At 42.2% G+C, this 24915-nt stretch overlaps 2 protein-coding genes across 2 annotated transcripts; one reads left to right on the top strand and one right to left on the bottom strand.

The window, feature by feature from the left end:
• Window positions 1-2191: 2191 nt before the first annotated feature.
• On the top strand, window positions 2192-9580 carry hps4 (HPS4 biogenesis of lysosomal organelles complex 3 subunit 2). Its single transcript, XM_083912513.1, has 12 exons — window positions 2192-2394; window positions 2891-2981; window positions 4279-4422; window positions 4514-4621; window positions 4876-4992; window positions 5460-5554; window positions 5659-5731; window positions 6813-6931; window positions 7127-7799; window positions 8016-8142; window positions 8505-8616; window positions 8893-9580. Exons 1-12 carry the CDS (start codon window positions 2363-2365, stop codon window positions 9062-9064), a joined length of 1863 nt encoding a protein of 620 aa, XP_083768639.1. The 5' UTR covers window positions 2192-2362; the 3' UTR covers window positions 9065-9580.
• Window positions 9581-17076: 7496 nt separating this feature from the next.
• mlec (malectin) lies at window positions 17077-22863 on the bottom strand. The gene is made up of 6 exons (XM_083912951.1): window positions 22787-22863; window positions 22167-22389; window positions 21479-21657; window positions 21034-21210; window positions 18232-18289; window positions 17077-17327 (listed from the first exon to the last, which is right to left on the bottom strand). The coding sequence occupies exons 2-6, from the start codon at window positions 22366-22368 to the stop codon at window positions 17083-17085; spliced, it is 861 nt and encodes a 286-aa protein (XP_083769077.1). The 5' UTR covers window positions 22369-22389; window positions 22787-22863; the 3' UTR covers window positions 17077-17082.
• Window positions 22864-24915: the final 2052 nt, after the last annotated feature.

Here is a 24915-nt window from a genome sequence, read left to right as displayed (position 1 = left end):
ATTCATCTCTCCCTTAATTACATGTATATAGGTCCTGCGTGCGTGTGTGTGCTTGAGTGTGTTACATGAATAACAATAATAGAGTGAAAAAAATTAATTTCCCCATTGCAGGACTAATAAAGGAATTCTTCTTCTTCTAAACAATAAAGATAAGCACAGTAAATGATCACTGAAGTACTTTTTTTGAACCTCTGTGAAGTTGTGATTTATGGCAGAATGGTGTGAGTCGCATACGGCCAAAAAACAAACAAAAAAAAAATCACTTGTGTGTGTTTGTGTTTGAGTGTGTGTGTGTGTTTGTGTGTGTGTTTGTGTTCCTGACAGTGGATCTGCGCCCTGGGTCTGGACTTTGACCCTCGGGGCACATTCAAGATGGCGGACAGCATCGATTTATCCGGGGCAACGGCACCGCCGACGCTTCAGAGCGGGTCCAGGTGAATACTTGAGTCCTGACCGCAGGACAAACGCGACACAGCGGCAGGTCTGTGTCTCCCTGTGGGCAGAGGAGTCCAGTTTGATCCAGTTTACTCCAGTTTGGTCCAGCTTTGTTGCAGCCGTTGGCCGACTGAGCTGAGCGCGGTCACGGTCCGCTCCTGAAGACAAACTCAATCGAGTGAAGAAAACAAGATTCTTCTTCTTCTTCTTTTTTATTGGCGGGTTGCAACCATAACTTTGTTTGGTGCATACCGCCACCAACTGTAGAGGAGTATGTAACACTGCCATTTATGTCTTTTTACATAAAAAGAAAGAGGAAATTAAATAAATATGTAAATAAAATAATAAAATCATAAATAAATAAAAAAGGTGGGAGTGGGTCTCTTGCACCTTCACAAAGTCAGTGTGAGCACATGGGACATTCCCTGATAATTACATGGCTCCCCTGGTGGCTTGCTGTGTTTTCCTTTCTTGAGGTGACCAGACATCCCCGGACAGTCCTTGTTTCAGTGTGACTGAAAGATCCGAAAATGGAATATAGGGAAAAAATTAAAAAACATAAATGTTGCATAGTTGTCGTATAGTTGCACACCCTACTACTCACAGGCCAAAGCCAAAGTGGTTTGACATCTCCAAGTAAAAAGTTAAGGAGGCATAATAGATTTAAGTTTTGCAAAAAAATCATAAAAAATACATTATTCCAAAAACAAACCTTGTGATACATGACAAATATTAGTCTATTAAATGGCCTGAGATTGACCATTAGTTAGAAAGATAGAAAGGAGATCTGTATAAATAAAGGTGCAAAAGGGTGAAAGGGTGAAGCAAGACAGTGCCTTTATGTGCCACTACATAAGACAAGTTAAGATATTCCTTTATTAGTTCCACAAAGGGGACATTTCCTTATTACAGGAGAGCAAACATAGAAGAAACAATAAATTGTAGAAAAAATAGAAAAATATAACAGAAACAGTATATACAATATTCTTTAATATTTTACATTTACACCAAGGCATCAAAGCAAATAAGAAGCATCAATTAGAAAAAATAAATTGTGGAAAAAAAATGAAAAATATGAACAGTATAAACAGGAAAATATAAGAATAACAGAAATAATATATACAATATTTAAAAAATATTTTACATTTACACCAAGGCACAGAGCAAAACACAGAAGCATCAATTAGAAACAATAAATTGTGGAAAAAATTGAAAAATATAAACACAGGGAAATATAGAATAAATATAAGAATAACAGAAACAATTTATACAATATTTTAAAAATATTTTACATTTACGCCAAGGCACAGAGCAAAACAGAAGAAGAAACAGTAAATTGTAAATTGAAAAAATAGAAAAATATGAACAATATAAACACAGGGAAATAAAGCATAAACAGAAACAATTTTGAAATATTTATAAAATATTCTTTTTTAATATTTTACCAAGGCACAGAGTATATAAAAATAAGTATTGCACATTGTAATTGAATAGAAGTATTTCACACTGAGGTGAACCCAGGTGGTGAACATTATAGTGCACTTATTGTGTCGCATATTTTGTTATTAGATTTGGATCTGATACTAAAAAAAATGAATTTAAAACAGTATAAACATCCAAATTGTAACTTTCCTCTTCTACCTCTGGTGTTTCCCAATGGCGCACTAGTTTGTCCCTGTACGGCCGCCGTACATTCACATGACTTCCACTCCGTGTGACTGACCCGCATTCCTGCGTCAAACTGAGGCTTTTCAGAGGCGAGCTGGACACAAACAGTGGCTGAAAACACCATCAGATGCGTTTCTTACTTGTTCCCGACAGCTGGAAGTGTGAGGTTTAGCTAGTTTAGTTAGTTTGTTGGGTGAGACACACATGGATACAAGTTAACAGATGCGTGTGGGGCTTTTTCCTGGGCTTCGTGTCGGTGATGGCTGATCTGATGCCTGCAGACTCCAGAAGGTAAGAGCAGGTTTAGTGCACAGATGAGCAGGATGCACCGTAAACACTCACCTCTGCTCTCTGGTGACTGTATGGGGTGAAATCAAACCATTACCCTGATCTTTTTATGTGCATTTCTTGTCAAATCCCCCAGTTCCTAAACTGAATTAACACCATTATTGAGTTTAGTATTATTATTAAGATTATTATTGTAAAGCAAACGTACATGTTATGCATGAAAGTACATTCAGATTCAGTTTAAAAGTTTATTTTTATAGCACAATTCAACAACAAGGCAATTCAAAGTACTTCACATACAACATTCAAAGCATTGGGATAAATAACACATAAAATATATACATTTAAAACAGATTAAATGTCATTTTTCAAACATAAAAGATGGTTACAGTTACAGAAGTTACAGTGCAGTTTACTGAAAAGCAGTGGCCAACTGTGTGTCTGCGTTTGAAGCCATTACTGAAGAAATGAGGCATTTCTGTGTGTTTTCGTTTTGCAGGTGTAATTATTTCTTCCTCTATGATGGATCCAAAGTCACAGGAGAGGGCGACGCTACGAGAGAGGGAATCTGCTACTTCTACCCTGAAGAGGTTTGACTCTCACATACTGATGCATGTTACATGTTTGGTTATATTGTTGGTATGTTCGGTCTGGTCCTGATCACACATGATTGTTTGTGTGTTTACATTTTAAAGGTCCCATATTATAAAAAGTGAGATTTTCAACTTTTTTTTATTATGCGCTGGAGATCAGAATTAGAGAACAAAGTGTTAAAACTTGATTTATTCTGAAATACTGTTATTTCTTTATTGTTTGATATCAGCTGTGGCTATAGCACTGCTTTACTAGCATGTTTTTTTAAATAACAGAGGCACTTTAACCAAAACCTTTATTTTAAACAGTGATCAAAGTTAGAGAACAGTAACCATTGTGTCAGAAGAGAAGATTTAAACAGTGTTTTCTTAGGGCTATAGGATTAAAAAAATGAACAGGAAGTGTAGAGGCCACAGCTTTGAATGACTTTAACACATCTGTACAGTCAATCCCTGACTGCCATCACTGCGTTTACCTGCACTTTAGCAACCCAAAAATGGCCTTACCCTGGTTAAGGTAATGATCGGATTACTGAAGTTCCCCTCGTATACATGAGCAGGGGTTGAATGGGAAAATGACGGAGTAACTTGACCTCCGGTGCAGTAGGTGGCGTTCCGCCAACATACAGCTGGACTGAATACGGCCTTTTCCCAACTTTTGGACAGAATTACGACCGAAACAGTTTGTCTTGATAGTAATGTTACTTGTCGCTGCAAAGTCCTCTCTCGGTTTAAAGGTAACACTCTATAATTGTTGTTTATTTTCCCCACATTGTTTTCAGCGCTGTTTCTTCCTGGTTTATTCTAGTTCCGGGTCAAAAGCCACCGCCGCGGAGTGGGGAGCATGCGTAGACTTGAAACCTGTTCAAGTCTGTTACCCGGGGTACGGTGTTTACATGGTGTTTAAGAAACCGGGCCCTTAACCTGATTATAATCTGGTTTTTAAACTTCATGTAAACGCACTGAATGACAGCAATGAATGAGCAGAGATGCTGAGAGCGCAGATGTAGAAGACCCGCAAATGCTGACCAATCAGTGCAGGCTGGGCTTTTTCAGGAGGTTGGTCTTAAAGAGGCCGATGCTGCAATAGAGCGTTTCAGACAGAGGGTGAATACAGGGGTACATTAGGACGGACAGTGTCGGAAAAATAATGTGTTTTTTGAACATTAAAGCATGAAAACATATTCTAGCAGAAACCGAAACTACAATTAGAACCTGCTGCCATATAGGACTTTTAACCTGGAGCTTTACGTCCTGTATACTCGAGGTTGATTGCTGCATGTCTTTCTGTCAGACCCCTTTAGATAAGCAGGAGCTGCTCTGCGGTCAGCTCGCCGGCGCGGGCCGCTGCGTCTCTGAACTCTCCTCCTCTCCTGTGCGCATACTGAGGCTGCGCCGCAACAAGTTTGCCATCCGAATGGAAGATGACTTCTTTTGGGTGAGTGAGCACTCGAAGGGGGTGGTCCAGTTGCAAATTTCCAAGATATTTCTGAGTTTTTCCTGAAAATGTACCTTTATGTCTCTCCCAGGCTCTGGGCTGCTCAGTGGAAGTCCCCACCATCAGTGTCTGTGAGCTCCTGGATCAGCTCATTAACCTCTTTTGTTTCTACAATGGCTCCGTCCGACAGAGCTACCAGGTACGGCCATTAGTTGTCTAGTAGTCTTACACCATAATAGTCTTTTTCTTTAGGTCTGCTGTCCCAAAGAGATTACGATGTTTTAGAGAGAGACTAACAAAAAAGAGCAATCTAAAAAAAGCTCAGAGTAAAAGGCATATAAAGAGAAATGAGGCAATAATTCAGTTTCAAACCAGCAGATCCTTTTTTTTCTTTTCAAAATTGAGCATTTTCACAGTTGCATATTGTGATCTGAACTTTGTTTTGCGCTGTAGCTGAACAGTCAGGAAACTCTGGCTGCTCGATGGGCGCAGTACCTCTCACACCTGCAGTCAGGATCCTCAGAGCTTCATCACATCTTCAGCTGCTTGCGAACCATCGACTCAACTAATGTATGTACAACATGTTGACACACTTCCACTGCTGTCTGACGTTCTCAGACAGGATATTTCACAATGTCCTATGGTATTGTGTAAGTGCTCTTTCTGCGCGTTCATTGCACCTCGACAAACACTTACGGTAAATGTGCACAAGCTGAATACCAAATGCCAGTAAATCCTGGATATTTTTGGGCCTATTAGACACTTGACAGGTTAAACTACAATGTAAAAAACGTGTTATTTTTAAAGCACAATCTAATCCCATTGTTTGTGCAAATTTCTAGCTTTTGCACTAATGCCAAATGTGTCATGTAAAACAGTAGATGGCGTATCATCATACATTATATCCCCACATTTGCTGTGTCTTGTCAGGTATAACAGTTGAACTGATACAATTATTATCTTACAAACTGTATATTTATCACTGTTGCGTTTCTGCACTGTTACATGAATGATAGGTAACCGTTTGACTTCCCCAGGTCGACCCACTTCTCCTGCTCAAAGCCGCCCTCATCCTTCAGGCCTGTCAGCGCTGCCCTCTGGTGTCAGCAGGCTGTATTCTTTTCAGAGGAAGGTGAGCTGACATTTTGGCTTTTTCCTCCACCTGTCAGTGGGTGATATATTTCTTTTTGTAAATAACAGGTTTTGAAATCTGCTTTTTCTGCCTTTTCTCCACAGAGTTGTGAGCACACAGATGTCTCCAGAGCTCACGATGAAGGTGATGGTCCATGAGAGTGAAACCTACACCAAGGTAGGACATCATGTTTGTTCTTAAGCTTTTCTCACTCACAGTTATAATTTTTCACAATCTTTTGCAGTCACTAAACAAGGGAATGGCATAATACAACTTTTAATTAGCTGAGAACGAGCCAGGGACCCCTTTTAAAAGGCCGCCCTGAACCCCACTTTAGTAACCAATAATTTGGACTATACAAGTGTTTCCCCAGACATTTAAATAAAGACGCATTAAAGGAGGAGCTTTACTAAAACACTTCAACATTTGGCAACAGCACATAAACAGTTAGCAACCTGGTAGCCTAGCTTAGCATAAAGACTGGAAACGGCTAGCCCTACTGAGGCTCATGAATTGACATGTCATATCTTTGTTGTTTAATCTGTACACAAAAACAAAAAAACTCTATGTTAATGCTAATGCTAGGCAGATTTGTTACCTTTGGACAGAACAGGGCCAGCTGTATTACAATAGTACAATATTATTAATAGGGGTCGGCCGATACTGATTTTTTTTCCATCAACCTTAACCGGTGACCGTTACGGGCGCGCCAATTTTCTTGAGCCGATCTTTGGAGCTGATCCTACTTTTGCTCCCTCAATTTACATCATAAAAATTACACAATGACGATAACAAATGATAGGAGTCTTAATTCTTAAAAAAAGGAAAGTTTATTGAACTTAAAAAAGGCGTCTCTAACAACACGGAGCTGCCTGTGGACGCCTGTCTGTAAATAATTGCACATTTTTACAGTACTTTTGATCTGTATGTATTACTGTTGTAACTGATATTTTATATACAGTATATACTGTTTAATATTTCTCTATTTACAAATATATGTAATAGGTATAATATTGTTATTGTTAAATATGTTGTTTGTATAGATGGAGTTTGCAACAAAAACAACTTCCCCCAGTGATTATTAAAGTATTTCTGATTCTGATTCTGAAAAAAACGTTGCACGCAGAAGCCTGCATCGGCCGATACCCAACGCAAACACTGATGTATTGGTCTCATCACTAATTCACTAATTAATATTATCTGCTCCTTTAACAGAAGAGTCTAAAGTCAGTGTTTCTTTATTTTGATTTTGGCCCAGAGACCCATCGGACTGAGTAAATTCAGCTCTTTTGGCGGTGCTGTCAGCTCCACGACTGTCTTCTTGACCATGTCTGAACTTCAGAACCTGCAATCTGCGCCCGTCAACAAAGACTTCAGGTATTGTCGGCTCTTAATGACTTTCAGTTCTGTTTACAGAATCTATGTGACTAACAGTAGCTCTTAAAGCATATAAACATGTTTTAGTCGGAACCTGAAATATAATTATGAACCTGAAAAAGTGGCATAATATGGGACCTTTAAAACAGGATCGCTTTGCACAATTGTGTCTCAGTCTGTTTTTCTGCCCATCAGCTCCCATTCTACTCCACTCAAAAACACCCCCTTGAGAAAGACTCGCCTGTCAAGAACGTTATCCGACACTCCGTCATTTGAGTCGGAGCCATCTGATCCAGGTTCCTCCCAGTCTCCTCAGAAGACGTCCTTCAGCCCTCACTTGTCAGACAGCCCCGTTTTTAGCCCCGATCCATTGCAAGACACCGTCGGCCCAATCGAACCCTCACCGCAGGCGCTCGAGCCTCCTTTCTCAAACGGAAAACACTCCCCTGAAGCTGAGGAGGAAGAACCTGAAAAGTCGTATTATCACAGTTTTCAAAGCAACGAAAGTGGAGTCAGTCAGATGCAAAACGAAGGAGACGGCTCGGTGTTCGGAGAAAACGACTATCTGAATGGAGGCGGAGGCGGAGGAGATGCAAACACAGCTTGCGGAGCAGCGTTCGACTTCAGATGGACGGAGGAATCACGAGAGGATGAGGTCTTGGACGAGGTCAGCAGAGATGGCTGTGGGAGTGCTCAGGGCCACAGGGTAGAGGTACCACATACTCCCCCTTGCTCTGGTGCTTTTGACAACCCAGAGGCGTGTCCACTGATTCCCATGACGCTGTACCTGCACCGGGTCAAAGGCTTGGTGCTGGCTCTGCTGGTGGAGCCGCACTTCTTGAGTGACACAGCAGCTGTGGAGGAAGTGGTGAGAAGCAACAGGAGCCTTAATTATACAATCTCTCATTCTTTATGCACGTTATATTGAATGTTTTTGAACATAAAACCACACCTTAGTGGAAGAAAAAAAACTTCAGCTGATGAGTCACACTGTTTAAGTCAATTTCCCACAGCTGTACATGAGTGCACTGAATTTGCCTTTGTCATGCTAACACACGGCTCTTCCTTCACGGTTCATATCCAGTATCACAGCAGCCTGGCGTCACTCAATGGTTTGGAGGCCCATTTGAGGACCATCTCTCCAGGGGCCCCAGGCGCTCCAGGACCCTACATCTTTGCCCATTTTGACTGCATTCAGAGCACACTGACAAGTAAGGATCCAGTAACACGCTCACCCACCTCCTCTCTTCAGTCATTCTTTGACTCTTCTTTGCATTTATCTTCACTCTGCATCTTTTTTTCTGCACCTCTGATCTGTCTTTTCCAGTTTCCCAGTTTTCACTTTTCTTCTAGAGTGTAAGTATATTCTGCCCCACCATCTGTACCGAGGGACTGGAGGTGTGTGTATGTGTGTGGGGGGGTGGGGTCATCCGGTACTTTATATTTGTCTTTGCATGAGCTAACGGCTAATTAGTAAGACTGTGATCAGCATTCCTTTGTGCGATAGGGCCTGCATGTCCAGGTTAACGTGCCGCTGTGGTACTGAGTCTCTTGTTATTGTGTGTCTCTGCAGCCAACCTGTCTGGTCGACCAGGGGGAGCCCCAGAGCGTCCTTTTGTGAGAGCCACATCACTTCTTCACTCGCATTTCTGTAACACTGAGACTCTGCAGGAGGCTATTATCAGGTCAGTACGGCAGTGACGTGACGTTGGGGGGTTTCACGTGCCTTCACGGCTCCTCAAGCAGAGGTCGGGGGTGGGGGTTTGGATCTGTCAGTTCATCGTGTGTTTATCATCACATTCCCGCCAATGTTCTTCCTCTGCGTGCATAGATCACACCCCAACTATTCAAATTTACTGGAAAAGAAAGTTCTACTGTTCTGTGTCTTTATTGTGTCACTTTGCTCTTTTGTGTCATCATCCTACGGAGCTTGAAATGCAAATGTGACATTCTCTCCGCAGGAGTGCTGGAGCTGCTGTGTATGGGACCCGCAGCGTGGCCCAGGAAACGTATTTCCAGCAGCACGGGGGATCGCTGAGGAACTCTGGCATCCCTAACCACCAGGACAGCGCTTTCTTACTGCCCAGCAAGGCCCGACACAGACTACTGAAGCACGGGGTTAACCTGCTCTGACGGGACAGAGTCTGCTCACAGTGTTCAAGAGGAGCATGGTTTTGTTAAGCTATGAAGAGCTGCCCTGTGAGTAATCTTTAGATCACCGGAGAAAGTACGATTTAAAGCTTCCTGTGTGTTTTCACTGCTGTGGTTTCCTTGTTCCCGCAGCAGATTGTGCGATGCTGTGCAGAGTGAGTTTAGTTTACAGCGAGGTTTTAGTCATAGTTTGTTATTACCGTGCTCGTTTACGTTCAAGTTTGTCCACATTTTATTTCTGTTTTGCTCAAACACATTAACTTTGCAACCTTTTCGCTTTATGAATATTTTCCGTTTCGTCGAATATAATATGTCCTCTTACTTATTCATTTAATATGAAATTTAAACTAAAGCCAAATTGAATGTTTATGCTATTTAACTTAGTGCCTTTGTATAAAATCGTGATTTACCTTGCTGCACACAAGCTGGTTTATTACACAAATTTATAAAATCATTAAAATAGTTTTTATATAAATATCTATTTATTTTAAATCAAGTCTTTGTAGCGTAAAAAAGTGTTATTTAACAATTCTGCTATAAGATCTTCCCTGAGATGTTTGTTGTCCATTGAATGTGTCATTTGTAAAATAATAAATAAACTAAATTCCAATGTTTGCTGAGAAGACATCCACTGTGGTGTACTGTAGTGCATTATTAGTGGAAATTAAATGAATACATGATCCTCTCAGTGTTAAGTCTTGTGAGCTACTTTTGTAAATGCTTGTTTAAAACCACAGGGGCTACACGACCTTATTAGGGCCATCAGCGGCCTGCATGTGACCCTGCATTGTTTTCCACCTGAGGCTTAATGCGTCGTTTCAAACTGGTTACAACTGGCCCGGTGAAGGACGCGCGCAAGGCTGTTTGAAAAGCCAAACGCATGCTCATAAAATGTTATTATTCTTGTTCTGGCCAAATGTTTCTGTGCTACGTTTTGTGAATAAGATCGGGGTTGATGTTCCAGATATGGAGTCATTAGAGTCATTAGCTAAGTAGCTGAATTTGAATGGTCGGGGTCGGCGCTCTTCGGGGCGCCTCATTATGCAGGCGCATTAAAAGAAAGCAGTGGGGGGCAAATGGGTGGTTAGGACTCGAACAAAAAGAGGGGCAGGGTCTGAGAGGAGGGTCAGGATTCAAATTCTAAGTGGTAAGATGTCCCCATTGTCAGTGGGGTATATACAGGAGCAGGCAGAGAGAGAGTTGGCACAACAGAGAAGCTGCGTGTTTTCCCTCAGCGAAGAGCCAAAGGCCAGCATTCAGGAACATCACCATGGCCTCCTCGCACTGTATTTGGATTGCTTCATTTCTTCTCTCGGCGATAACAAGGGACATCGGAGTATTTGGTCGCGCAGTAGACACGCTGGGATTCCTGTCACAGTCGCCGAAAACTGCACATGAATCCTCCGGACCAACTTTACGCATGGACGCACTGAGGCGGTGGAGGCGCGGGGTCGCGGAGACGCCCCGGGAGCGGTGCGCAGAGCTGGCGGCGCCTTGGCTCGAAAACACGAGACAAGCTCCTGAGGAAAATGCTACAATGTTGCAGCTCCGTGTTCGGCCCTTTTCCGCTGGAGCCTCCCAGGGCCTGGTTTTCCCAGGAAAATCTCTTTTCAGCTTTGTCCGGCGGGTTTACCACTGCTGTCAAGAAGGAGTAAACTGCAGAAGAGTAAGGGGGATCCAAGGTCGTTTGAGAGGAGGTAAGATAAAGTGGATCCCATGTCATTATAAACTTTTACACCTTATATTGTAGAGCTGAAATGTGTTGATCCTGGTGGACATGATGATTGACAAAAAGATGGTACAGTTATGGGCTGCAGAGCTCAACCAGAAAAAAGGAGAGCAGGTTAATTCCAGGTTTGATTTCCATTAAATGTATCTTAATGCAACATATACAATGACTTATCATAACCATGAGAGCTGCTGTCTGCAAAAGTGGACTGTAGGCCGATGGACTCATCCATCAAAGAGGGCTGTGAGAAGATAATCTTGAATAGTTGTGAACAAATCTTCAGCTACATTGTCATGACTTACGTGTAGGTTAAATGTATTATTGACCATTAGATTTGGTATTAAGGTATCTAAAGCTGTCTGGGATATAACATGGAAAAGTCTGAAAAAGAGAAAAAGAGCAGCGTTGCTCATTAAAAGTCTGAATTGTCAAATTCACTTAAATTTCCTTTGCCTGTCCAGTTAACATCCAGAGATGATGGGACTGAATGAGTGAAGCAAATAAGAAAATGCAGCATCAAACAGCAGTATATACAAACATATACGGTGTTGAAAGAGTGACACTGTGCAGGAATGTCATGATGTGTAGAAGCGAAAGCTGATGTGATTGAAAATCAGCTTTAATGGCTTGATTAATGCAGCTGCATAAAGGACTGTGTCATCTGCATACAAATGAGTCTTAGCTGGCTTAATGTCCCCTCCGAGAAGTGTTGAGACATCCTGCTGACAGATTAACAAGGCATTAGGAGTGAAAAACACCTCCGTGGTGGAGATCCTACTCCGATTAACTGGGATGTGATTAAACTACAGCTGGATAATGATGTGCTGCTCTGCGACACGAAATGCTCGTCTGCACCGTGACTCTGACAAATTCCTGACCGCCTCTTCTCCTCCTCAGGCACAGACGTGGAGTTTATCCTCACCAGGGAGATTTTATCGTTGACAATTATGAGAGCCGAACTTCACCTCCACCTTTCCAACCCACAACATCTGGATATCCATCCTGTGTTCGCCTCCATGGCAAAGCGTGGCCTACCTACAAGGTAAAAACCTGATTCTCAATATATTTACTTTGACACAAATTCCTCATTTCAGTCTCCAAAGACACAACGTGTTTGTTGGACTGATGGCCTCCGTCAGTCTCAGGCCTGGTTGTAAACTTGTTGTCTCTTGCCTCCTTCAGGTACAGTTTGTGGTCACGGGGAAACACAGTGGAGCTGAGAGTGGATCTGCTGTTTCTTTTCCAGAGTCTGCAGGAGGCGGCAGGTGGTGCCGGAGGGGGTCGCAGCTTGGTGAACATGCGGCGGGTGGCGTTTTCTCCCGGGGGGTATCCACCAGGAGAAAAGCCCACTTCTGTGGCTCTGCAGGATACTGATGGTGATGTGTGGGGGGATGGGGATACTGGCACGCTGCCTGCTCTGGAGCTGGGCCTGGTCCTGGGCTGCAGTCAGGATGGATCAGGGGTGTCCTGTGGAACTGGAGGGGTTCACCTCTCCCACACACCGTTCATGGCTCTGTACTACAGATGAAGTCAGACTGAGACTGGACTGTGTTCTGCATGGAGACATTTCATCTGGTGGATCTCTATTTTGCAGCCTCAAAGCTTACAAGGAAATGATGCACTTCAATTTCAGATCTATTAATTTATAAATGTTATTTTTCTTTGTAAAATATATATACACGTGTGTACATAGTGAATAAGGTAACTTTATGGAGTCATTCTTTGGTTATTAAAGCTCAATCTAACAATGGCCTGTGGGTTAAGTGTGTGGCCATTCTGTTCACGGTTCAGTCGGCTTTGTTCAGCTGTTTCTCGCTGGAATATTCTGGTCCCAAAACCTTTTAGATGTTCTATTTTAAGAGGTTTTCACAGTTGGTGGGAAAAGGTGGAAAAATCAACACCTGGGCAAACAAAGGGCCTGTACATGTGCTGTGACCTGCTGAACTTAGCTGTGGCTCCTCTTCATTATTCAGGAAATATTGTCAGACTGTTGCATTTGAGTTTTTAAAGGTCCCATATTCGGCCCACTTTCCACTTTCAGGTTCATACTTGTGTTTTGGGTTGCTACTGGAACATGTTTTGAAGTAAATGGCTGTAATGGCGCTTTTTTTAACCTATATAGTATATTTTTGACATCACAACCGTACAGAGGTCCTGATGGCTCGACAGTTTCTGAATACAGGCTGCGTGCGTTTCCCTATGGATTGAGTGTTTCGATAGTTTCATAGTTTATATAATTAACCTCTACCTGCTTTAAAATAAATCATTTTCTTTTACAATGTGGGACCTTTATGTCGCACAGTTCCAAAATGCTTCACACTTCAGACGATGTGGATTCACAGACACGGCACTTCTCATGATAAATTAGCTCTAACGCGACAACTGTGAAATACCAAGTCACCCAAGTACTTAACGGCAACATCAGAGGTGTCAGGGTGGAAAAACAGCAGCACCACATTCTGATAAAATAGCACATTTATTAAAAAGAGACAGCATTTATCAGCATTTCCCATTTAGCAGAAATATGCCACATCAGAGTAAGATCAGGGGTCTCAAATACATTTCTCAGTCCACCTGCTGCTGCTGCTGCTGCCTACAGCCCCCAGGGGAGCAGTTATTCATCCCGCACATGTATTTCTACACAGTAGGACTCGTATTTAAGCGCGCACACTCACTGTCTCACACACTCACACTGTGTGATCGGTGGCTGTCAGACCTGGTTGTTTGTGTGTGTGTGGTCTGCTGCCTGGACGATGGACACGTTGGCAGATGTTTTGCTGTTCAAATTTGTCTCAGTTTAAATTCATCGCACATGTTCAGTTGTGTTGAAAGTTAGAAAAAAAAAGGAGAGATAGAGAGAAGCTGGAAACGGTCATTTCAAATAAAGTTACATTAATCAGAAAGCAATTACTTTTTTAGGATGGACATTTCAAATAGATATGGTGCGATGGCAGGGGGGGGGAGTAAATGAGGAGACATGACATGTTTTCCTCTCCTGGTTTATTCATTTCTTTACCAGAGGAGGAAAAAACAGGATGAGAGAAATGACAAACCTTTAGAGTCACATTAGGACGCTGCGTTTAAGAATTTGGATGGCATGGCGGCAATTCTTTGGTTCTCATGTGAAAAGAAAACAGAGCAGATCTTCATTCCACTCTTGTTCATTCAACTGTGAGATGTATTGAGAAGAACAGGTCCGAAAAAAGGCTGGTGAGGCTTCGCTCCTAGAAAAGTGGACGTTAACGACGGACTCCAGATATAAATCTACTCGTCTCCTAACAAGAGCTGTTTGTTGGAATGAAAATCGAGCCCAGAAAAGTGTTTTTTTAACAGAAGAAAAAAAAGGGTTAATTTGATATAAACCAAAAAAAAGAGCAACCTCAAGGCGAATGATGGTAAAGCACAATGTATTCAATAATTCAAGGCAACAAAGACAAACACAAAAAAAACGACATGATTTTAAAATACATGAGGCAGTGCAAAATGTCACACCAATAAAATCTCAAGTTTTAAAAACTCAAAACAAAACAAAATAGATCCTGAGGAAAAAATTCAAACATACAAATCCAAGCGTATTATAAAATATCTCCAGATCAGCCCCGCTCTGATTTAAATTAGATAGAATAGAATGGAAGGTCCCACATTTTCAGACATAATCTCATTTTATTTGACTTTCCGACAGTCCAGTTCATCCGGCTGCCTGTTAAATCTTCTTATACTCTGTACCGACGACCGTTCCTCCCCAGAAGAAAGGCCACAAAGTCTTCCTCAAGAGAAAATCAGAAAAAAAACAAACCCAAAACACCTCAGCTACGAAACAAAAGCGATGAGAACAAAATGGTCGTCACACCATTAAAGGAAAGTGTGATTTTGTACCTTATATACACATGCGACTGTGTGAACTCGCGGAGGAACAGAACACGATGACTTTGGTGCGGAATTGAATGAATTTTTTGCATCTTTTCAGAAGAAGAAGAAGAAAAACAAAAGGTGCTTATATGTCTTAAATATGAGTTCACCACTTAGAAAGAAAAGAAAAACAACAACAAAAAAAAAAAAACACCAACGAATGGCCAAAGATTTTCTGGCACAAACTTCTTGCTCACCATCAATCAAAATGGGAAGGAGACTGGAGGAGTGAGGAAGGATCCACAACACCTGAATTATTAATTGTTTTTCAAGTACTGCACGTGGCAACAGCAATACTGGCAGGGGGTGTTGGGGGACATTTAAGACGCATTAGTGAAACAGGCAAAGTTATAAAGTCCTCGGAGTAGAGCTAAGCACTTAGGGGAGGTAACTAGATACATAAATAGCAGGGGTTCACAACACAACTCTACGGAAAATTAAGAACAAAGCTGCTTTTCAGACCTCAGTGGAAGCAAAAAGGGATATCCTCGTCCCAGAAGCTGAGACTCTGATAATGTGGCCGTGAAGGGCAAAAAAGAGTCAAAGATAGATAAAGGTTTGTCCCCGGTTTGCTCGATAAATTCAAGAACCAGAACAAGTAGCTTGCACTCGAAGTTCACACTGAATTAACAAACAAACAAACAAAAACAAAAAAAAGGTACAGTCCACATTAAAAAGTCTTAAGACAACAGATTTGAAAAGGCCAAGTGACAAAAGTGGATGAAGCAATAAATGTTGATTTATAATGTCAGGTAAACATTCGGTTTTCTACTTACACTGATCCAGTGCTCATCTCTGACTGCGGGTGGATAAACGTGTGGTAGCACACAGAGCGACTTTGGGTATGAAACAAGTGCAGTCACTGGCACAAATTCTGATGGTTTATTATATTAATGTGGAGCTGCAGCGGCCCGTTCTCTCTTTCATATAACACAGAGGACTGAAGTTATTGGCCCATCAGAGTCAACAAAGCGTTCTGTTCGAAATCAAAAACACAAATTTATGGGAAAAAAAATGAACCTAATACAACCATGCTCCCAGTTAACCACTGCTGTAAAAAGTGGCGAAACACTCCTTTCCTCTAAATCAATTAGATTTTGGTAAATGAGGGTACTGCATGTCCAATTACACCCAATTTAAACAGCTAGCCAACAAGGCATCACATAACTGAATTTTGTCAAATCTACTTGTCAAATTAAACAGGCCACCCTGTTTTTCCTTTTCTTACTGGATAAAAAAGAAAGACATTCTTTGGTGAAACAAAAAGGCAGGCATGCATACTTAATGAATGAGTAGAAAAGGCAAGAACCACAGAAAATACAGTGATGTAAAGATCCTGACGCGCTTGAGCTGAAGCATTTCACAGCATAAACTTTGACTCTGGGGTCTCTTACTTAAAGAAGCGGTTCCACATTCTCACTTTGTAATGTTTGAACTTTAAAATGAATCCTTCTTTGAAAAAAAAAAAAACCAAACAAAACAAACTCATCCCGGAAGGATTTTGAATATGTGTTCACTGTCGAGGACATGTTTAATGGCCCTGAATCGGTATTTGGTGGAACGATGCCAAGTAAGTCATGCATTACCACACACTGAAAAGGGCAAAGGCGAGCCGACGTAGACAGCGGACAGCAAATAAACCCACCAGCTACAGAGCCGGTTCGACACCAATTACCTTCTTCTTTTCAACAACTTACGGCTAGTAGATGATGGCACATCAGCGAAGGACTAACTATTCTGGTGGAAAGCCACAAATGCTTGAGTAAAAGTTGAGGAAAATGGGAGCCTCGCAAATGGCAACTGCAGTTCCACTAACATATTCTAGTTAACCAATTTCTAAGCAGCACCATTTCCAATTTGAAGAAGACATGTCTGGCCAGATGCGGAGCAGGAGTGTTAAACAGAGTGTGCTCTCTGGCTACACCCAGTACAAAACGATGCCTTGAGTTATATATAAAACGGGCCCGGACCGATCGCTCCTGAGCATCCCATCGCCGTTAACCGTGAAGACTGGCATCTGTAAATCCTGCGCAGTCTCTGAGTGGAAATGACTTACATTGTTCAAAAGTGTCAGCAGTGGTGGATGTGGAACACATTCACAAAGAAGCGCACAGCACACACTTCCTACATCTCCTTTTCTTTCCTAAATAGTAGAATTCGACAGCAGCATTTGCTTCATTGTGAAGTGGCTTTCTGAAAAGTTGTCTTTTTTTTTTGTCCTCCGTCGTCAAGATTTTCTCCGAGCTCCCTCCTTTGTGTATGCCTTTGCCTGTGTCCCTCCCCCCCGCCCCCCCCACCCCTCTTCTCCATAGTCTTACGTCCGTCCTGTCTGTTTGATGTCCCCTTGATCTCCGCTTGTAGCTCACAGCCGACAGAGGCAGAACAGTGTGGGGATGAACACCCCAAATGCCACAAGGATGGGAAACATTAGGCTGCTGTTGTCTGCTGCGTATGGGTTTGGTGTTCGGGGGCCTGACTGGACCCTGGTCTTGGAACCTGGTGGGAGCTTTTTCTTCCCACCTTCCTCGCCTCCCTCACTTTCCTCTTCTTCTTCCTCCTCTTCTTCTGGCTTCTCCAAGCCAGGGTGAGGCTGAAGTTTTGGCACATCTGTCACGTAAAAAAAGTGTGAGGGAAGATGGGGGAGGTTAGTCCGAATCACATGCGAGAAATTGGTACACAAATGGATGTAACAAAGCACTTGATCATAACGCTGCTACGACTAATGCCTCATCTCCACTGCATGGTTCGGCTCCACTCCACTCCTTTTGGCACCAGGTACTTCTCTCTATTTCGTTTCCACTACGGATAGTGACCCTTCAGCGTAGGCGGGATTCTCAGCTGATCGCCATAGCGACGCAGTGTAAAACTGTTGGGATGTTGGGGCGGCCGGTGGCTCAGTGGTTAGAGCAGGCGCCCCATATAAGGTGTGTTTCCATTAGGGTAAAATGTGGTCCCTCGGAAATTTTCAGGGCACACCGTCTCAAATGGCCGTTGACTCAACGCGTTTCCATTACAAAAAAAGGGAATCTAACCCGGCCGCAAGCCTGCGCAAAGATGCGCGTGCACAGATAATTTTCTGCGCTGCTGGATAAAAGTGTCTACTCTACTTCGCACGGCGTAGTGAACACCATATTGTACGGTGTAGTTTTGCAGACTAGTTTGAAAATCAACTGTCGTCACGAGGTAGCTTTGCTATTTAAAATGGCGGATGTGTGCCGGATGTCCTGTGTGGCGCTAGTTGAAGATTCTCTCGAACAGTCATCTTCAAGTATCGCATCAGCTTCGCGTGGAATATTGACCGAGGTGGAACCAAAAAGGTACCTGGTACTATCCACAACCTCTGCTGATGGAATACCAAACAAGGAGCAAGTTAAGTTGGGTAGAGCCATGACATACAATGCAGCGGAAACGCAGCTTAAGTCTACGACTACTGTAATAAACTGAAGCATCTGGTTAAGCAAGACTAACTTACTGACTTTTATGCAAGTGAGTTTGCAGTTTCAGGACTCACCTTCTAATGTCCCCTTCATTACATAGAGAGCGCAGACCTTCGGGTTGTCATAATAACCCTGAAACACAGAGGGCCACATGTGAGCAGAAGAAAGGCAATCTGATACCATACAGGAGTGATGATGACCGTGTTCATTATCTTTTACTTTCATGAAACACCAAATGAATAGTTTGATCAGTCTTATCAAAGTAAGGTGCACAAAAACAACAATCTTTAATAAAAGATAGGTATTTTCTTCTACTAAATTTATCACAGTTTGAGATGAAGGAATCAGCATTGGGTGCAGGTGGATTTCCGCTGAACAAGTGGACGGTGCCAAACATAAAACACCTGTGCTGGAGAGATTATCATTTTAATGTTAGAGGTTTTGCAGAAACGTTTGCAGAAAGAGCGGACACTGTGTCCCACTTTTATCTGTTTAAATAGAGAAAATGTAGAGAGAGCCAGAGATCTACAAAATCTAAAAAGAAGAACGAGGTCACTGCCATCCTACAAATTCTGCCTACAGCCAGATGTTCTGGCAACATCTTTCATTTGTCAGAACGCAGCGCTGAAAGGGAATACTAATCGTATACATGTATAATATTATTCCTGTGGCCCGCAGCAAGTTCCCAAACTTAAAATAGAATCAAAGGTTATCTCTGACTGAAGTTCTGCTGTGTTGGAAGCACTGTAGCGGTGCAAATATGGGCCAAGAACAGATGTGGACAGGGTCATTGTAAGTGAAGGCCGTTCTGTGGCAATAATTACGTTTTAGTTTGGGCGTTTTGTGAATTACTGATAAAGTCATATGGGCATTTTTTGCAGCATGAGAAATTAAACTCATGCGGATACAAAAGACCCCCCCAGCTTGATGTATTACCAGAGAGTAAAATGTGACAGAGAAAATTGTCTCATTACAGAGACAGCAATAGACAAGAGGACATTTTTATTTGCCGGATTCACAGACAGTAGCTGTTTGTTGAGAATTAAAGAGTAAAGTTAATTGTTGCACTACACCACGAGAAAATAATTATGATAAAAGGACAACCAGATGTGAGACTGCTGTCAGTCATTTGCACACACACACACACACACACACACACACACACACACACACACACACACACACACACACACACACACACACACACACACACACACACACACACACACACACACACACACACACACACACACACACACACACACACACACACACACACACACACACACACACACACACACACACACACACACACACACACACACACACACACACACACACACACACACACACACACACACACACACGCACACACACGCACACACACACACGCACACACACACACAAACTGTCTGTCAGCAGCCCTTCAGAAATGGAGTTCATTATGTAAACGCGATGTCGATTTTAAATGTCGGCCTTTTGTTTGAAAAAGAGTCTCTTTTCTATACAAGTCGTGATGGTAATTTCCCACAGGGCTCAAGGCTGTAACATTGTGGGGAATTAATTAACTTCACTTCATTTCGTTCATTGAAAATACAAAAACCAAACCGGAAAAATTACATGCTGTTGTGTTCACACCATGGTTTTTATTGAGATTACACAAACAAGATATGACGTGTTAATTAGAGTTTCTGGTAGGTGGATTTGGTTATCTTTGGACACAGCTCTGTAAGCTGTTTCCATTCTTTATGCTAAGATAAGGTGACCAGCTGCTGGAGGTTGCATATTTTACAGACTATAAAGTTGTATCCATCTTTTCATCTCAGTTTCAGCAAGAAAAAGATTAATAATTCTTCCCAAAATGTCCAACTATTGCTTTAAATCTTGTCAATCGTTACATTCCTGCTTTTACTGAAGCAGTTATTTTTATGACACTAACATTACTTTTGTATTGGTTATTATCCCAACCTCTGTTCACCCCACACAGCTGCCCGTTGTCATTTTAAGATCAAACACTATTTAATAAAGAAAATAAATGAACAAATTAAACCGTTAACCTGCTGGGACACCACATTTAAACACGTTGGGTTGAATAAAGTCTTGTGGTAAAAGTCTAATTAGAGTAGGTCTGTCACGATGACGAACTTTGCTGGGCGATAAATTGTCCCTGAAATTATTGAGAAAAGCAATAATATTTCCGTTTTGAAACCATTTTCAACTGATATAATGATAATAGCATACTGATGCAAGTAAACCCTTTCAAAGATCAATAATCATTTTAAATAGCCAAAATAAATAAACAGAAAAACCAAACACAATAAATAAAGTAGACTCAGTCTATTTTAACACATTGGGGCATTTAGTTGGGGCCTAAATCAGAGTGTAATTATTATCAAAACTCACTTTAATAGATTTTATTTTAAAGAAACAACCCACTATTACTGTAATTACATTATCATGACATGATAATATAGTTCAAATAGGATGTTTTCAGTTCTGTTTCTCAATTTAAAAAAAGCAACAATGTCTAAATCATAGAGATTGACAAAATAAAAAATGTCCTTTATACATGATCAAATGTACATTTCTTGCTTCTTAAAATACTGCATAACTTGAATCGCTACCTCACTGTGTACCCGAAGGCTGACATAACCATAAAGTCACCGGAGATCAGAATCATTCCCTTGTTCCTGCTTTATGTCCCACTTCACCAACCTGTTTGAACTGGATCAACCAATCACAAAAGAAGCTGTCAAAATGTTTTTTTTGCGAGTGTCATGCAAAAATAAGCAAACTGTCTGGCACTCCCTTTTGACACACAATCAATTACATCAAGAAATGTCTCAAATAATTACAATTAAAAAAAAACAACTCACCTTTACAAACTCCACAGTGAGCTTGCCGTTGAAAGTGGACACCTCTCCTTGCACGCTCAGCTTGCCACGTCTAATAGAGAAGGAGATTATCTCATCGTGAGCGGTACTGTGACCCACTCGCTCAAAGATATCCAGGTCCTTCACCACCACATGGCCATTTAGACGGACGTCAAACACCTAAAAATACATATTCCCAAATCAGCAATGACACAAACACATCTTAACGTTCATTGTGCCACTAGCGGAGAACACTGATGGGCATTCAAACAGCCCAGAATACTGTTTGAACGCCACTGTGCAGTGAAATGTATATTAAAAACAGAAAACAATACGTCTTCATGAATCTATACATTGTCTATTCAAACTGTGCAGATGGAAATGACAACTTTATTAATGCTTACACACACATTACACTAAAATATCTCTGAATTATTCATTCCCATACCTTTTGCTGTGACTGAGCGAAGTAAACTTCTGCGTACTTCATTACTAGTATATAATCTCCTTCCTCCCGAATGGGGATATCATATCCAAAAGTGTCCTCATTGTAGCGCTCTGTCTGATACAGAATCTGGTCCTCTGGACTGGAGCGCAGTATTGGCAGGCGCACCCCATAATCAGATGCTACAAAGGAGAATAGCATCAGGTTCGGTGTGCACTTTGATCACAAGACCACATTATTAGCTGCATTACTGGAAAACTGATGAGGTTTTAAGTCAAGCTAAGCACCACATTGCACAAGCCCTGACCTTTTCCTGCACTCAATGAAATACAACGCTCTTCTGTCTCAAATGGCAAGATATCACACTGTGTTCACTCCAACTTGCAATTACAGTATCCCAGCTTCGTGGCTGGAGCAAAGAATGACTCTCTACAGTCAATTCTCTCATATCCTCACCTGCTTCCTCTATATGCTGAGAGGGGCGGAGCTGCACTCCTCTATGCTGACTCCTCATTAGTTTGTGATTACTTGCAGAAGCAAAACCACCTCGAGGTTTCTGCTCAAATCTCTGCTACTGTGAGGGACATTTTTTTACATCCACAATGTCATCCTCAGCAATGCATTGCGGGTAAAGCCCAGCGAGACACTCAGACTCAAAATTAGCAGTTAACCACCGTTAACATGGACTCACCTTTGCCGAGCTTCCCTTCCAACGGGTCCTTTTTGAAGTGAATACCGTGCACGTCTATATGAGATTCACCCCCGCAATTTACAGCCCAGATAACCCGTTCTGCAAGGCTGAGGCCCCCGCCGTCCGCCCAACACGGCTCTGCCAGCAGCGACAGCACCGCTGCCACCAGCCCGGCGACGAACTGCGCCGTGACCCGCTGCATTGCCACACACAGGCAACGGTCCTGAACACAGAGACACACGGCGAACACTCAGTTACAGTACGGAAGTAGCCCTTTCGCATGTAACATTAAGCACATATGGTTAGTCAGCTAGCACAGGAGCTAACCAGCTCGTCTTGATGACATGCAACATGATATGAGTTAGCAAGCATGCTAACGTTAACAGTACCGGTGAAACAGGATGAGCACAAACGCGTAACAGAGACACAGGACATAACAGTAAAACTATAAATAAGTGTCCTAGCTCAACGTTATAATATCACAATACACCGTCTCTGTGTTAATTAGCAAGGCAAACTAAAGGATAGACGGTTAGGCTAGCTAAAGTGAGCTAACCTACCTGTCTAACCAGAAATACTTGGTCTATGAGGCTCACGACACTGATGCACATGTCTCTTACCTTCCCCTTCCACAAATGTCCTCAACCTGTCTTTGTTTTGCCAATGTGTAAGAATATCTCTGCTACTCCAGTCTCATCAGTCTCAGAAACACTGCAAGATAACTTCACGGTGGGCAGATATCCTCAGTTGCTGGTAGCAACAGCCTGCTACACTGACTTTCATTCAATGTGCATCCAAACTAACACTTGCTCTGCTAGCTACAGCAGGGGGCGGGGCTAGTGCTACCTAACATGACAGCTCCCACGGTGAGTGACGCAAACTCCGTCCAATCACATCCGCCTGTTAACGTCGCCTCAACCGTTAAATACGATTTCATATCACAGCCCAATCATATCCAAATTTTGTTATAACAATGTACTAATGGCGACTTTGAATACTTTTATTATAGGTCGTAACACTTGAGGGGTGTACGGAATAATGCACCATGTCCTAACGTTGATTGACAGCAGCGGGCGGACTGAAGCCCTGTGTCTTTCATCCACGTCAAGGGACCACTGTGTGACTGTGCAGCCCTGAGCCCAGCCTCTCAGGCGGCACTCTCAATGTGCATACACACCCCCCTCCAGAAGGGCAAAACCAATATTTACATTGTGGATCTCGTAGTATTTTAAGTAAATCGTTTTAAGTTTGTAAGAAACAATTGAGTAAAGAGCTAAATTCAGGGTAAGACATCCGCTGAACTTAAAAGTTAATTTATTTTGATGCTAAATTACGGTGAACTCATTTACGCCCCCCTCTTTCCGGTATGGTATAGTCCAAGTATCGTCCAATCATTGGAGTCCAACGCAGCGCGCTCAAGGCATGGCACTCGTGCACTCGGCAGTTGAAGGGAAAGGAATGAATGGAGATAGTTGCTATGGCAACAGCAATACCTCCAGTGATAGGTGTTTTCCCCTCTACCTTAGTACACAGGTTGAAACACCATCCAAGCACACACACACACACACACACACACACACACACACACACACACACACACACACACACACACACACACACACAGTCCTGTAGCCCACTGGTTCTCAAAATGTGGTACTCTGGTGGTAAAAAAATGGAAGCATCAATTACTAAATAAATATAATACTATCAAAACTACTACCACATTTCTAAAGAATATACTTTCAAGATCCATGAAATGTAATTTAGAATAAGTTTAGCTAATATTTGTGTTTTGATATCAGCCGGCTACATGGTCACGTTCATGAGTCACAAGCTAAACTGAGGGAAGAGAGTAAAGAGAGGATCAAATGATTGGTTTAAAAACAGTAGCAGTCCTTCTGCAACTGAAGTCATTGAAGGAGAGCGCACTTAAGCACACGTTTTAGCTCCTTGAGGGCACTTTAAAATGTGTTTTAGCTCCTAGAGAGCACTTAAGCACTGTTTTGGCTCATAGAGAGCACTTGGGCACACGCTTTGGCTCCTAGAGATCACATTTAACATGCTCCTAGAGAGCACTCAAGCACAGTTTTGGCTCATAGAGAGCACCTTAGCACGGTTTTGGCTCCTAGGGGGCACTTAAGCACACGTTTTGGCTCCTAGGGAGCACTTTAGCACGCGTTTTTGCTCCTAGAGGGCACTTTAGCACAAATTTTGGCTCCTAGGGGGCACTTTAGCACACGTTTTGGCTCCTAGAGAGCACTTTAGCACGCGTTTTTGCATGCAGGGGTCAACACTCAACAGGGGGTCAACAGTCAACGATAAATAATCTTCTAATCAGGAATAAACCTTCCTGTCCGTAGCTGAATAGTGTCGACCTACGCTGCTGTATTTTAACACTGTTCTTAGTGGTGGTACTTGAGAGAGCCTGATATTTTCTGAGGTGGTACGTCATGTACAAAGTTTGAGAACCACTGCTGCAGCCTGTAGTTATTAAATTGTTTGCTACAGCTGGTGCCGTAGATTTGTAGTATTTGGTTCTGCTGCTGGCAACAATGTTTTTCCAAAACACATGTGCAGTGGCCCCGAGGTTTTAGCGTGGGTGTTGCTGTGCCTGCAACAATCTTCTCTATTCTTTCTATTCTACATGAAAACGAATTCATGTTCATGTGTTGCCAAATATTTTTATCTGGAGCTTCACAGTGAAATAAAGTCACTGCAGTTGCTGGGTGTGTAGGAAAGGCATGTTAAT

This window comes from Echiichthys vipera, assembly GCF_963691815.1.
Source record: "Echiichthys vipera genome assembly, chromosome: 4".
NCBI lineage: Eukaryota > Metazoa > Chordata > Actinopteri > Perciformes > Trachinidae > Echiichthys > Echiichthys vipera.
The sequence above is the reverse complement of the archived record's forward strand: the minus strand, read 5'-3'. Positions and strand labels throughout refer to the sequence as shown.

Bases quoted from the DNA above. Each gene is read 5' to 3' on its own strand.
- mlec (XM_083912951.1), bottom strand. From the start codon at position 22,368: ATGCAGCGGGTCACGGCGCAGTTCGTCGCCGGGCTGGTGGCAGCGGTG. The intron at 21,658-22,166 runs GTGAGTCCATGT...TCTCCTTTGTAG, and splicing joins GGAAGGGAAGCTCGGCAAAG to CATCTGATTATGGGGTGCGC. The intron at 18,290-21,033 runs GTGAGTTGTTTT...TCTGTGTTTCAG, and splicing joins TCACTGTGGAGTTTGTAAAG to GGTTATTATGACAACCCGAA.
- hps4 (XM_083912513.1), top strand. From the start codon at position 2,363: ATGGCTGATCTGATGCCTGCAGACTCCAGAAG. The intron at 2,982-4,278 runs GTTTGACTCTCA...TCTTTCTGTCAG, and splicing joins GCTACTTCTACCCTGAAGAG to ACCCCTTTAGATAAGCAGGA. The intron at 7,800-8,015 runs GTGAGAAGCAAC...GTTCATATCCAG, and splicing joins CAGCAGCTGTGGAGGAAGTG to TATCACAGCAGCCTGGCGTC.